Source organism: Canis lupus, chromosome 2 (genome assembly GCF_048164855.1).
Source record: "Canis lupus baileyi chromosome 2, mCanLup2.hap1, whole genome shotgun sequence".
Taxonomy (NCBI): domain Eukaryota; kingdom Metazoa; phylum Chordata; class Mammalia; order Carnivora; family Canidae; genus Canis; species Canis lupus.
Genome location: NC_132839.1, coordinates 42535134 through 42548018, shown reverse-complemented (window position 1 = coordinate 42548018; position 12885 = coordinate 42535134). Strand labels below are relative to the sequence as shown.

The window sequence follows — 12885 nt, the reverse complement described above, 5'->3', positions numbered from 1 at the left end:
TGCTTTGTTGTTAGGTTCATATGCTTTAAGGATTGTTATGTCTTCTGGAGAATTGACTCCTTTATCATTGTGTAATGCCCCTCTTTGTGATATTTTTCCTTGCTCTGAGGTCTGCCCTGCTGGAAATTAATGTAGCTGTGTTAGTTTTGATTGATGCTAGCAAAGTATTATTTTTCTCTCCTTTACTTTTATTGTTCTATGTGTCTTTTATTGTTCTATGTGTCTTTTATTGAAAGTGGGTTTGTTTGTTTTTTTTAAGATTTTATTTATTTATTCATGAGAGACACACAGAGGCAGAGACATGGGCAGAGGGAGAAGCAGGCTCTCTGCGGGGAGCCTGATGTGGATCAATCCCAGGACCCCAGGATCATGCCCGGAGCAGAAGACACGCTCAGCCACTGAGCCACTCAGCTGTCCCAGAAGTGAGGTTTTTTTTTTTGTAAACAGCATATAATTGAGTATTGTTTTTGATACATTAACAATCAGTTTTTTAATTGAGGTATTTAGACTGTTGACTTCTAAAGTGATTGGTGATAGAGTAATAGCTACCATATTTGTGTTCTCTTAGTTGCCCTAGTTCTTTGTTCCTATTTTTGTTTAGTCTTTTTCTGTGTTCTGTGGTTTCAGTTGAATATTTTATGTGGTTCTATTTTCTTTCCTTTCTTAGCAAGTCAGTTATACTTCTCTTTGTATTTTATTTTTTTAGTGATTACCTTAGAGTTTGCAATATAAATTTGCAATGAATCCAAATCTTTCAAATAACACTGCAGTTATAGCTTCACAGGTAGTAAAACTACCTTATAATAACAAGTCTTCATAATTCCTCTCTTCCATTCCTTTTGTCATTGCTGTAATTCTACTATAATCATCTAATATTTTGTTGCTAATACTATTTTGAATGAACTGTCATCTATTAGGTAAGAATTTAAAAAATAGAAGATTTTAATTTATCTTCCCTTATTCATTCTCTTTATGTAGATTTGAGTTTCTGATCTATTAGAATTTCCTTCTTTTTGAAGAATTTCTTTTAACATTTCTTACAAGTCACATCTACATACCATGAATTCCCTCAATTTTGTTTGTCTGAGAAAGTATTTTTAAAGTATAATTTCTCAAGATACAGAATTTTGGATTGGTGGGTTTTCTCCTCTTACTACTATATATATCACTCTACTATATTATTCCTTATATTGCTTCTGAGGAGAGATTGGATATAATTCTTTTATTTGTGCTTCTGTATATAAGGTGTTTTTTCCTCTGACTTTCAAGATTTTTTATTTTTTACTTTCTATTAGCTTATATATAATATACTTAGATATAGTTTTTTTGTTTTTTTTCTAGGTTTTTTGTTTGTTGTGGGGGTTTTTTGGTCAGCGGTTGTTGCGTTTTTTCTTGGATCTGTGGTTTACTGTCTGACATTAATTTGAGGGAAATTCTCAGATGCTATTGCTCCATGTGTTTCTTAACTTTCATTTTATTTCCTTCTGGTATCCATGTTATTACGTATATTATACTTTTTTAGTTGTCCCACAGTTCTTGGATATCCTGTTCTATTTTTTTTTAGTCTCTGGTCTCTTTGATTTTCAGTTTTGGAAGTTTCTATAGACTTGTCCTCAAGCTTAGAGTTCCATATCAGTTTCCAGCCTGCTAATGAGTGCATTAAAAACTTCCTTCATTTCTATTTTTTTTTTTTTGTCATCAACATTTATTTTATTTTATTTTTTTAATAATAAATTTACTTTTTATTGGTGTTCAATTTACCAACATACAGACTAACACCCAGTGCTCATCCCATCAAGTGCCCCCCTCAGTGCCCATCACCCATTCACCCCCACCCCCCGCCCTCCTCCCCTTCCATCACCCCTAGTTCGTTTCCCAGAGTTAGGAGTCTTTATGTTCTGTCTCCCTTTCTTGTCATCAACATTTAAAAAAAAATTTTAGAATTTCCATCTTTCTAATTACATTATCCACGTTCTTGCATGTTGTCGGCTTTTTCCATTAGACCCCCTTAGCATGTTAATCAGAGTTATTTTGTATTGGTGGTCTGATAATTTCAGCATTTTTGCTATATCTGAGTGCTTCTGATGCTTCCCTTGCCTCTTCAGACAAAATGTATTTTTTTGCCATGAAGTATACCTTGTAATTTTTTGTTGAAGCAAGACATGATGTACTGGATAAAAAAGGCCAAAAAAAGGTCTTTGATAATGAAGTAGTAAGGTATGGGGAGAGGGAAAGTGTTTTGTAGTCCTGTGATTAGTTTCTCGGTCTTTTAGTGAACCTGTGCCTTTGCACTGTGAACTTTATGTGTTTCTCAGTCCCTGCCCCCCCATCTGTAGGTGGGACAAAATGGATAGAGGGGTTTAAAGTTGAATATTTCCCTTTGCCCATGTTAAAGGCTGGAGGGAACTGGTGTTGGATATTTCTTTCTCCCCAGGTCAGTTGGGCTCTTTTAATACCTCTAAGTTAGGGAACCCTGGGTGGCGCAGCGGTTTGGTGCCTGCCTTTGGCCCAGGGCGCGATCCTGGAGACCCGGGATCGAATCCCATGTCGGGCTCCCGGTGCATGGAGCCTGCTTCTCCCTCTGCCTGTGTTCCTGCCTCTCTCTCTCTCTCTGTGTGTGACTATCATAAATAAATTAAAAAATAAAAATAAAAAAAATACCTCTAAGTTAGGCTCTGGTAAAATAGTTTGTCTTAAAGGCAGGCCTTATGAAGAACAGGATGTTCTGACATATTTCAGAATGGCTACTTTTTCCACTTGCCCTGCTAGAAGCACAAGGGGATTTTTCTCTGATCTTTACTGTGAGAACCTGATGGGCATAAAACTCAAAAGTGTATGCATGCAGCTTTAAGCCTGGGCACCTGCCCCCCTAACCCCCCGGTGGAGTGTTTAACTTTTATATTGTCTATTCTGAGCTTCGAGGAATTCCTCAATTACAGTTCAGGTTTTCCTACCCTGCTGTACTTTTTGTGAAGGTTTCTGCTAATTTATGATTTTTTGTATCTGCTTGTCTGTATCCAAATTGGGGAGCAGAAATTGCTCTTTGACCTCAATTCTGTGAGGGATCTAAGAAGAGTTGTTGATTTTCAGTTTGTCACACAAATAACATGGAGTCTAAGATGCTACTAAACAATGAATGGGTCAACCAAGAAATCAAAGAGTAAATGAAAAAAATATATGGAGATAATGAAAATGGAATCACAGTGGTCCAAAATCTTTGGGATACAGCAAAAGCTGTTCTAAGAGTGAAGTTTATAGCAATACAGAACTATCTGAAGAAACAAGAAGAATGTCAAATAACCTAACCTTATCCCTAAAGGAGCTTAAAAAGAACAAAGCCCAAAGCCAGTAGAAGAAAGGAAATAATATAGAGCAGAAAGAAATGAAATGGAGACTAAAATTGGAAAAGATTAATGAAACCAGAAACTAGTTCTTTGAAAAGATACAAAATTGATCAACCTTTAGCTAGACTCATCAAAAAAAAAGAAAGAAAGAAAGAAAGAAAGAAAGAAAGAAAGAAAGAAAGAAAGAAAGAAAACTCAGATAAATGAAATCAGAAATGAAGGAGAAATAACAACTGACACCTCAAAAATACAATACAAAATATTCTCATATTTATGAAAAATGATACGCCAACAAATTGGACAACCTAGAATAAATGGTTATATTTCTATATATCTGGAAACATATAACCTACCCAAGCTGGAACAGGAAGAAATTTAAAAAAAAATTGAACAGACTGATTATTAGCAATGAAATTAAATCAGTAATCAAAAACTCCCAACAAACAAAAATATAAGACCAGATGGCTTCACAGGTGAGTTCTACCAAACATTTAACGAAGAGTTAATACTTTTTGTTTCCATAGTGTTTCAAAAAGTAAAAGAGGAAGGAAGGATTCCATGCTGTGAAGCCAGCATTACCCTGATACCAAAACCAAGTAAAGATACTACCAAAAAAGAAAAATTTCATGCCAGTATCTCAGAATGGACATAGATGAAAAAATCCTCAACAAAAAAACATTAGCAAACCAAATCCAGTAGTACATTTTAAAAAGTCATTTCCTATGATCAAATGGGATTTATTCCAGGAATGCAAGAGTAGTTTGGGTGGGTCAATATTCACAAATCAATTAATGTGATTTATTAATGAGAATGCTAAAAACTATATGATTATCTCAATAGATGGGGAAAAAGCATTTGACAAAATACAACATCCATTCATGATAAAAAACTCACAAGAAACTAGGCCTGGGGGAACATACTTCAACATAATAAGGGCAGTATATGAAAAACTCATACCTAATCTCATACTTAATGGCGAAAAACAGAGAGCTTTTTCTCTAAGACCTGGAACAAGACAGGGATGTCCATTCTCACCACTTTTATTCAAAAGGCATCTAAATTGGTAAGGAAGTAAAGCTGTTACTATTTGGAGATGACATGGGGTACTATATGTAGAAAAACCCTAAAGACTCCACTAAAAAAAAAATACTAAAACTGATAAATGATTTCAGTCAAGTCCTAGGGTACACGATTAATCTATAGAAATCTGTTGTATTGGTATACATTAATAATGAAGTAGCAGAAAGAGAAATTAGGAGTATAGTCCCACTTAAAATTATACCAAAAATAAATACCTAAGAATAAACTCAACCAAGGAAGTGAAAGACCTGTATACTCTGAAACCCATAAAACATTGATGAAAGAAATTAAAGATGACACAAACAAATGTAAAAATATTTCATGTTCATGGATGACAAAAATTGTTCAAATGTCCACACTACTGAAAGCAATCTCGACATTTAATGCAATCCCTTTCAAAATACCGATAACATTTTTCACAGACCAAACAAATAATCTTGAAATTTGTATGGAACCGCAAAAGATTCCACATAGTCAAAGCAATCTTAAAAAAAAAAACAGCAAAGCTGGAGAGATCTCAGTGGTAGATTTCAAGATATACAACAAAGCTGTAGTAATAAAAAAAAACAGTGTGGTATTGGTACTAAAATAGGCATATAGATCAACAGAACAAAATAGGGAGCTCAGAAGGAAACCTGTGCATATATGGTCAATCTCCAATAAAGAAATAAGAATATACAATGGGGAGAAGACAGTCTATTCCATAGATCATACTAGGAAAACTGGACCTGGACCTGAAAAAGAATGAAACTAGGCCACTGTCTTAAAGCATACACAAAAGTAAACTCTCAATGAACTAAATATCTAAATGTGAGACTCAAAACCATAAAATTCCTAAAAGAAAACATAGGCATAATTTCTTGGAAATCAGTTGTAGAAACAATTTTCTAGATGTCTCCTAAGGCAAGGGAAACAAAAGTAAAACTAAAGTATTGGGACTACGTCAAAATAAAAAGCTTTTGTATAGCAAAGGAACTCATCAATAAAACTACAAGGCAGCACATTGAATGGTAGAAGATATTTACAAATGATATATCCAATGAGGGATTCATATCCAAAATATATAAAAAGGGTTATATAAATCAATACTAAAAAAACAAGCAATTCGATTAAAAAATGGGCCAAGGACCTGAAGAGATATTTTTCCAAAGAAAACCTACAGGTGGCCAGCAGACACATAAAAAGATACTTACCATCACTAATCATCAGGGTAATGCAAATCAAAACCACAATGAGCGATCACCTTAGAATGGCTAGAATCAAAAAGACAAGCAATAACAAGAGTTAGTGAGGTGGTGGAGAAAAAGGAACCCTCATGTACTGTTGGTGGGGATGCAAATTGGAACAGCCACTATGGAAAACTGTAAGCTTCTCAAAAAGTTAAAAATGAACTATCCTTTGATCCAGGAATCACACCACTGGGTATTTACCTAAGGAAAACAAAATCACTAATCCACAAAAATTTATGTATCCCTATGTTTATTGCAGCATTATTTATAATAACCAAGATAAGGAAGCAACCCAAGTGTCCATTGACTGATGAGTGGATAAAGAAGGTATTGTATATATATATGCAATGGAATATTACTCAGCCATAAAAAAGAATGTGATCATTCCATTTTACAACATGAATGGACCTAGAGGGTAAAATGCTAATTGAAATAAGACAGAGAAGCACAAATACAATATGATTTCACTTGTGGAATTTAAGAAACAAAACAAATGAAAAAGATGAAAAGACTTAAATACAGAGAACAAACTGCTGGTTGCCAGAAGGGAGGTAAGATGGGTGGGAGGATATGAGAAATAGATAAATGGGATTGAGAGTACACCTATGTTGATGAACACTGAGTAATGTTTATAACTGTTGAATTAAAAAAAATTCAACAATAAAGATATGCCTAAATATAGATCATGTGAAAATCTTTGCAGGCACTTGGGATCTTAAATACAGACAGTCTTTTTAGAGATGCTGCAGTCCAACCTTAAACTCAGAATTATGTGAGTCCCAGATTTGATAACAAAATCTAAAAAAAAACTAGTTAGGATCAAGCAAATTTGTCTCAATTTATAGAGGTAATGAGTTTTTTAGGTTAGGCTTTTTTAGCTCCCCCACCCCCATCTTTATAACGATTGTAGTGCTGGAGTAAAATGACAATAAAATGACAGTAAAATGACAGCAAAAATAAAATTTGTGGGTTTTTTTGCCTAAAACTGATGTGGTTAAATGAGTAAAATAAAGCCTATCGATAGAGTCCGGTTTTGTCAAATGCTAACAAAATCCCTTGTGTATGTATACGTGTATGTGTGAATATGGTTATATGGTCTTGCACAAAACAGTGGTATGAAAAATACTAAGTTGAAAACACTGGTTAAGGGACGCCTGGGTGGCTCAGCAATTGAGCGTTAGCCTTTGGCTCAGAGCATTATCCCTGAGTCCTGGGATCAAATCCTACGTTGAGCTCCCTGCATGGAACCTGCTTCTCCCTCTGCCGATGACTTTGCCTCTCTTCCTCTCTCTATGTCTCTCTTTCTCTCTTTCTCTCTCTCTCTCTCTCTCTGTCTTATGATAAATAAAATCTTTAAAAAAACAACACTGGTTAAGGGGCTTTATGTTGGTGCAAGGGAAAGTAGGGAGGCAAGCATAAAACACTATTCCATTTGTGTGTGTGTGTGTATATGCATTTATATAAAATTATTTGTATTGTAAGGGTTGTCTTGAAAGATTAAATAATGATAGATTTATTTTCACAAGGTAAGGAAAGGAACCATTAGGCACAGGTAGTAGAGAGTGTTCCACAGGGAGGGAAAATAGCAAAGTTCCTAAGGAGGAAAGTAGCTGGTGGTTAAGGAAGACATACACATGTACATATGTACACACATATCAGAGATTTGGGAAATAACTTCAGATAGAGAGTTTGAGGCCAGATAATTTGTTTGCTTAATGAATTTGGATATTACTTTCAGTGCAGTGAAAAGCTCTGAATTTCTACTTATACAATTTATGTTTCAATAATATCAGCTGGTTTTCCAAAGGATAAAAACCTAGTGATTTGAAGGGGCACATCACCCTACTGAGGGAAGAAAGGACATGAGAACAGACAGTAACAAAGTGGTGAGGTAAATGGATTGGAGGATTGGATAATGGTTAAAAAATTTCTGAATTTCTGGGGAGATAATACAAAATAGAGCTAGATAGGAGGCAAAATGGAATACATGAAATTGAGATTTGGGAGGTGATGTGTGTGGTTCTTGATGATGGTATAGTTAAAGGTATGACAATAGGTGGGAGCTTGTCATGTGGTGGAAGCGGATCATTTGGAGGTTGGGAGATGTTGCAATTTCTTTTTTTTTTTTTTTTTACACAGATACTGAAGTCACTAGAGGTAAGAGCAGGGCTAGAAAGAAAAGTATCAGATGAAAGTTATCAGTACATGACGGTCACTTGGTGCTCATCAAAAGGAGAATTATTTGGTGATACCTGGGGTTTTTGAAGGGAAAGGAAGGAAGAATAACTTGTAAGATAGAACAAGGAGCAAAAAGGACTTAATTTCAGGCTTTGAGCGTTTTAATGTTTTAAACCAACAAAAATTGATCTCTGAGAGGACTTGAGGTGACAAGTTCCAGTTAGAAACTGGAAGAAAAAAAAAAAGAAACTGGAAGAAATATTCAAAGAAGAATTTAGACATTGGGGGAATTTGTTGACCCTAGACTGTGAATTTTAAACTGGATGGTAAAGGGCCAGTGGTCAACTGTGTCATTCTATGGTTCTTTGCCTTCTGCAGCACACTGGCAGCCAGGGATAAAGGGAAACCTGCTCTGTCAGGAGTTACAAGTTAAACTTAGGACGGTAGTCTTGCGGCAGAGCGGGGAATAAGAGGCTCGTGTGGAGCATGAGGCTAGGAGGCTTTTTCAGCTTTGGAATCTGACTCAGTATTAAAATAAGACTCCTCTTTAGGTACCCTGTATTCAAGTACTACTAATACTTTTGCTAAAAATGTACCTTTTTTTCTTCGATTGTCTAGGTCACTTTTACAAAGAGAAAGTTTGGATTAATGAAGAAAGCCTATGAACTTAGTGTGCTCTGTGACTGTGAAATAGCACTCATCATTTTCAACAGCTCTAACAAACTGTTTCAGTATGCCAGCACTGACATGGACAAAGTTCTTCTCAAGTATACAGAATATAATGAACCTCATGAAAGCAGAACCAACTCGGATATTGTTGAGGTAACACATATATCTAGAAATGCCTGAATTGAAGATATAATTAATCTTCCATTTAATAACTTTAACTATCATTGCTTTTCACATCCAAATTATAAATCAATTATATATATATTTTTTCCTCCGAATTATTTCTTGGGATGATCTAATTGTTGCTACTATGTATATATTTTTTTTCTATGAATCATTTGTTAGAAGGATATAATTACTGATATGTAATAACCCACTTATGCTATAAACATCCTATTAATTGAGACAAAATAGACTATTGTACTATGTACAGCAGTATAATATAATGTTTTATCTATGATTACTTTGTATGAGTTTTAAAGTTAATATAAGAAACTAGATCCATTGGGTATGAAGTTAACAGTTTTAATATGTCTTAATCATTTCATTAGGTCAGTAATTACCCACAACTTTAAAATTAATGAAATGGAAGAAAATGACATAAATAATACTTTTATTTTGTGAATAGTGCTTTAGTTGTGGGGTGGGGGGAGATTTTTCACTTTTTTTCCCCCCTTATCTGCTATCCTTCAGTATCTCATAATTCTGCCAACCTAATTAAAATGAAAATAAAAGGAATTTTTTGGCATTATTTCCATCTTATTCAGAAGTCGTGTTTTAAAGCAAAACCTTCAAAAAGGAGAATCTGTATGCTTTCCCTTTTAATTCTCTTCCTCTGCAAAATATTTTTATAAAGATAACTTTCCATTCATAGTTTTAATAGCATTTTAAATTAGCCTAATTCTTTTGTCTTTTTTGTTTGCATTTAGAGATTTTGTTTCAGTTTTATTCAAAAGAGGGAATTTTTCCCCACTACTTCAAAAGATATATACTTTGGCTTAGTTTTGTTAATAGTAGAAAACTATTTCAGTAATTACGAATTTCCTTGGTGAAAATACTAAAACCATGTGAAATGATGCAGAATTAGCTATAAAGGAAGAAATGAAGTTTTAATATAGATTTTATTTGAGTAATTAAGATAAAGATTCTTTAACTGTTTTTTTTTTTTTTTTGTGTAGGAATCTAATTTACCTGCCTCCACCAATTAAATGCTTTTTAAATTTCCCCTATACCCTATTTCTCTAACCATTCCTTTTTGGATACTAATTGATTTAATTACTGAAAAAAAAAAAAAACTCTGCTACTTATAATTAAAAAAACTTTTGTTACTTTTTAGCAGTTAATCAGTTTGCAGTGAGAAGTAGAAGCATAATTATAGTTACAACTCCTCTCTGTAGCATGTTCCCCAGTTTTATTTAAATGGCTCATTGCTATGAACATCCCCTGAAATGTGTATGAAACTTTTGATTTTGCTTTTGTTGATCACTTCAGTTAAACGACAGTTACATCTTAGCCAAACCCCTTAATGCAGTTACGATTATATCAGTTATAAGTTACTTTATATTATTTAGCATTTGTGGTATGTCTTATCCACTTATGTGCAATACAAATTAGTAGACTTTTTCCCTGTTATATGTCATAATACATTTTCAATCGTAATTTTGTAAATTATAGGATCATTATTTAATTTGGATAATCTTTATCAGAGACTCCATAACTGGTTTCCCTTGAAATGGAAATATCCCTGATGTGTTCAATTTAAAATGACATCTTATTCTAAAAATCTCTGTATCTCATCAAATGCTCCTCTGCCTAAGTCAAAGAAATAGAATTGACTTTAATAATACCAACAAATAGATACTCAAGCTAGTTTCATTGTAGATGGCAACCACCTCCTTAACCCTAACTACTCTGCTCTTTCATTGCAGCAGTTGTTGTTCTTGACCCCTGGAAGTTGAGGGTGCTTCGCACAGCCTAAAGCTTACTTCCTTAGAGAATGTGAAGAATATAGTCTGATTTAATCCTCACAGAATTTTCAGACTACCTCAGTCTTCATCTCTGTTGTGGTCAGCAATCAAAGTGTAAGAGAGTAAATCCCAAACATGTTTTAGCAGTCTCCTATATTACAATTTACTTCAGTGGGAAGGAAAACTTTTGCAGGTCAATTGGAATTTTGATGTTTTCTTTTTAAATGAATTTCTTAGATACAAGTGAACACGAATATTATCAATAGTTCTTCATGGAGTTCTGAATTATATAAATACAATAATAGAAGACGCATTGGCTTATGAGGGATCAGTTTGTTAGTAGGATAAATTATAAGGCTGAATTTACTTCTATGTTAAGGTTATTGAATTAATCTTCATTAAGACAGTTTTGAGATTCTAGATATTCTTTCTTCCACATATAAAAGTAATGCAACGACAGCCTTACTAATAGTGTGCACATATTTGAGATTTCTTTTATCAGTGGTGGTGATGGCTTATATTAGTGCAGCTACAAAGATTGTTGTGAACCAAATTAAGTTTACAGGACAAGAGTAATGACAAGTACATGTAAGAGTTTCCTATGGGCGAGGCACTTCCAAGTGCTTTACAGAGAACTCATATAAATGCATTTTAGAATACCATTGTAAGCATTTTTTTCATATAGTTTCCTTTCAAACAGTTGTAGTAATTGGTAGCACATTTTTGTCCATTTATTCATTTAACAGAAATACTCGAGGGGCTCCCATGTACCATGGAGTCTGCAAAGTGACATTATTTAGAAATTTCTAATTCAGGCTCCAAGACTATTCTTTCTACCCATAGTTTTGTAAACCACTGAGATATATTTGTACCAACTGAAGATTTTATATCCATAAATTTCTAATAAGTTGGTATAATGTTCTGAATAGGTAAAAAAAGCCATCTCCTGTAGCTGAAAATGGAGGCATAAACAACTATAAGTGACCCACTTTAGAGTGTTTCCTAATGCAGTGAGACTAACCAAAAGCTTTGAGAACAACCTTCATAAGGCCTCTAACCTGAATTCACTTGTTTCCTATTGCATGTAAGTTAGTCTTTAAGATCAGTAGGATTTTCGTTTCCCCCATTTACTAAAAAGCTGCACCTGCAAGGATGTGAGTGTATTAGGCCTATGAAGTTAGATCTAGTATGTTTTCTGGGAACACAGTGGCATAAATATATTAAAAGTAGTTGGTATTTAAACATTATGATAAACCTATATAAAGGAAGACATGGTGCTCATACTTATCTACTTTTGATTTTAATCTCTAATATTAGAAACCCATTTACAGAGTGGCATTCTATCTTTGCTGTCCCTTATTTCGCATTACTTATATTTTCAGACTAATTTCTTAAAATTTTAATCAATTTTAACAATTATAGTTGATAAAAATGATTTTTATGTGGTCTTTTAAAAAATCAACAACATTTACATATTTTAAATTGCATTTAGATATTTTAAAGTTTATAGTGTCCTGTAGGATGTGTCTCCTACATTGAGAAAGCTAAATAAATGAAAATGGAAACTTACACATTAGTAAATTAGGAGTGTTATTAAGATAAATTTTATAGAAGACTTCATAACTGGATTTCTTTGAAATGGAGAGTATTGATGCTGTGTTAATGGTATCTTATTTGAAAATGCTTATACATGCTTTTTAAGAGTTCATTCCTTACAAAAAAAAAATGAGTTTTACTATATTTCCTATGTTTCATTAGGAGACATTCTGTAAAGAATGTCATCAGAGATACACATTGTATCTTTCCTTGTTATTAAGTATTGGTAACAAAAATGTGTGGCTGACTTTAGTTTGGTCCTACAAGTAGTAATTTAATTGAAATTCCCAAATTTTCTTTTCAATAAATTAAGATATAAAAACTTGTGAACTGTAGTATGCAATTTTATAAGAACATTGGATTTATCTTAGAATATTAGTAACTAGTAATGAAAATCACCAGTTGGTGGTCACCATTATTCATACACGTGTGTGTATATATATGTAAATATATACATTGAGCTATGCTAAACAAAAGCCTTGCACCAACAGAAGGCTTCTTCATCATGATAAAAATTATGCTGAAAAAAAAAATTATGCTGACGCCACAAAGTGACAGTTTTTGCAGCTTCTATTCAATAATGCCTGAGATTACTTTTGTCTCCACTTTTTTCTTTCACTTCGCAGGATGTATTTCAAATATTCCTGAAACATATTCCTGCGTATGATATTTTAAAAAGTTATGACTAGGTGATATTGGAGAATATCCAGTAAATAGTTTATGTGGTGATTCGTATCATTGTGCTCTTATTAAGAATATAAAAGACCGTGGCCATTTATTTCTTTAGTTAATATTTTATAAACTGTTCCCAGATAGAGGTAT

General features: G+C 33.6%; 1 protein-coding gene across 44 annotated transcripts in view; it reads left to right on the top strand.

Moving 5' to 3' along the window:
- Positions 1-12885, top strand: part of MEF2A (myocyte enhancer factor 2A) — a 191268-nt gene that overhangs the window by 89718 nt on the left and 88665 nt on the right. For 32 of the 44 annotated variants that reach the window (XR_012016859.1, XR_012016858.1, XM_072797121.1 and 29 more), the window contains one exon: positions 8450-8653. Coding sequence is in view for 33 of the 44 variants with exons in the window: in XM_072797121.1 (XP_072653222.1) it covers positions 8450-8653 (204 nt within the window). In the remaining 11 variants the exon portion in view is untranslated. Of the gene's footprint in view, positions 1-5912; positions 5981-8449; positions 8654-10428; positions 10582-12885 lie in introns of all 44 variants that reach the window. The other 12 variants (XM_072797129.1, XM_072797104.1, XM_072797111.1 and 9 more) reach the window with 3 other exon arrangements.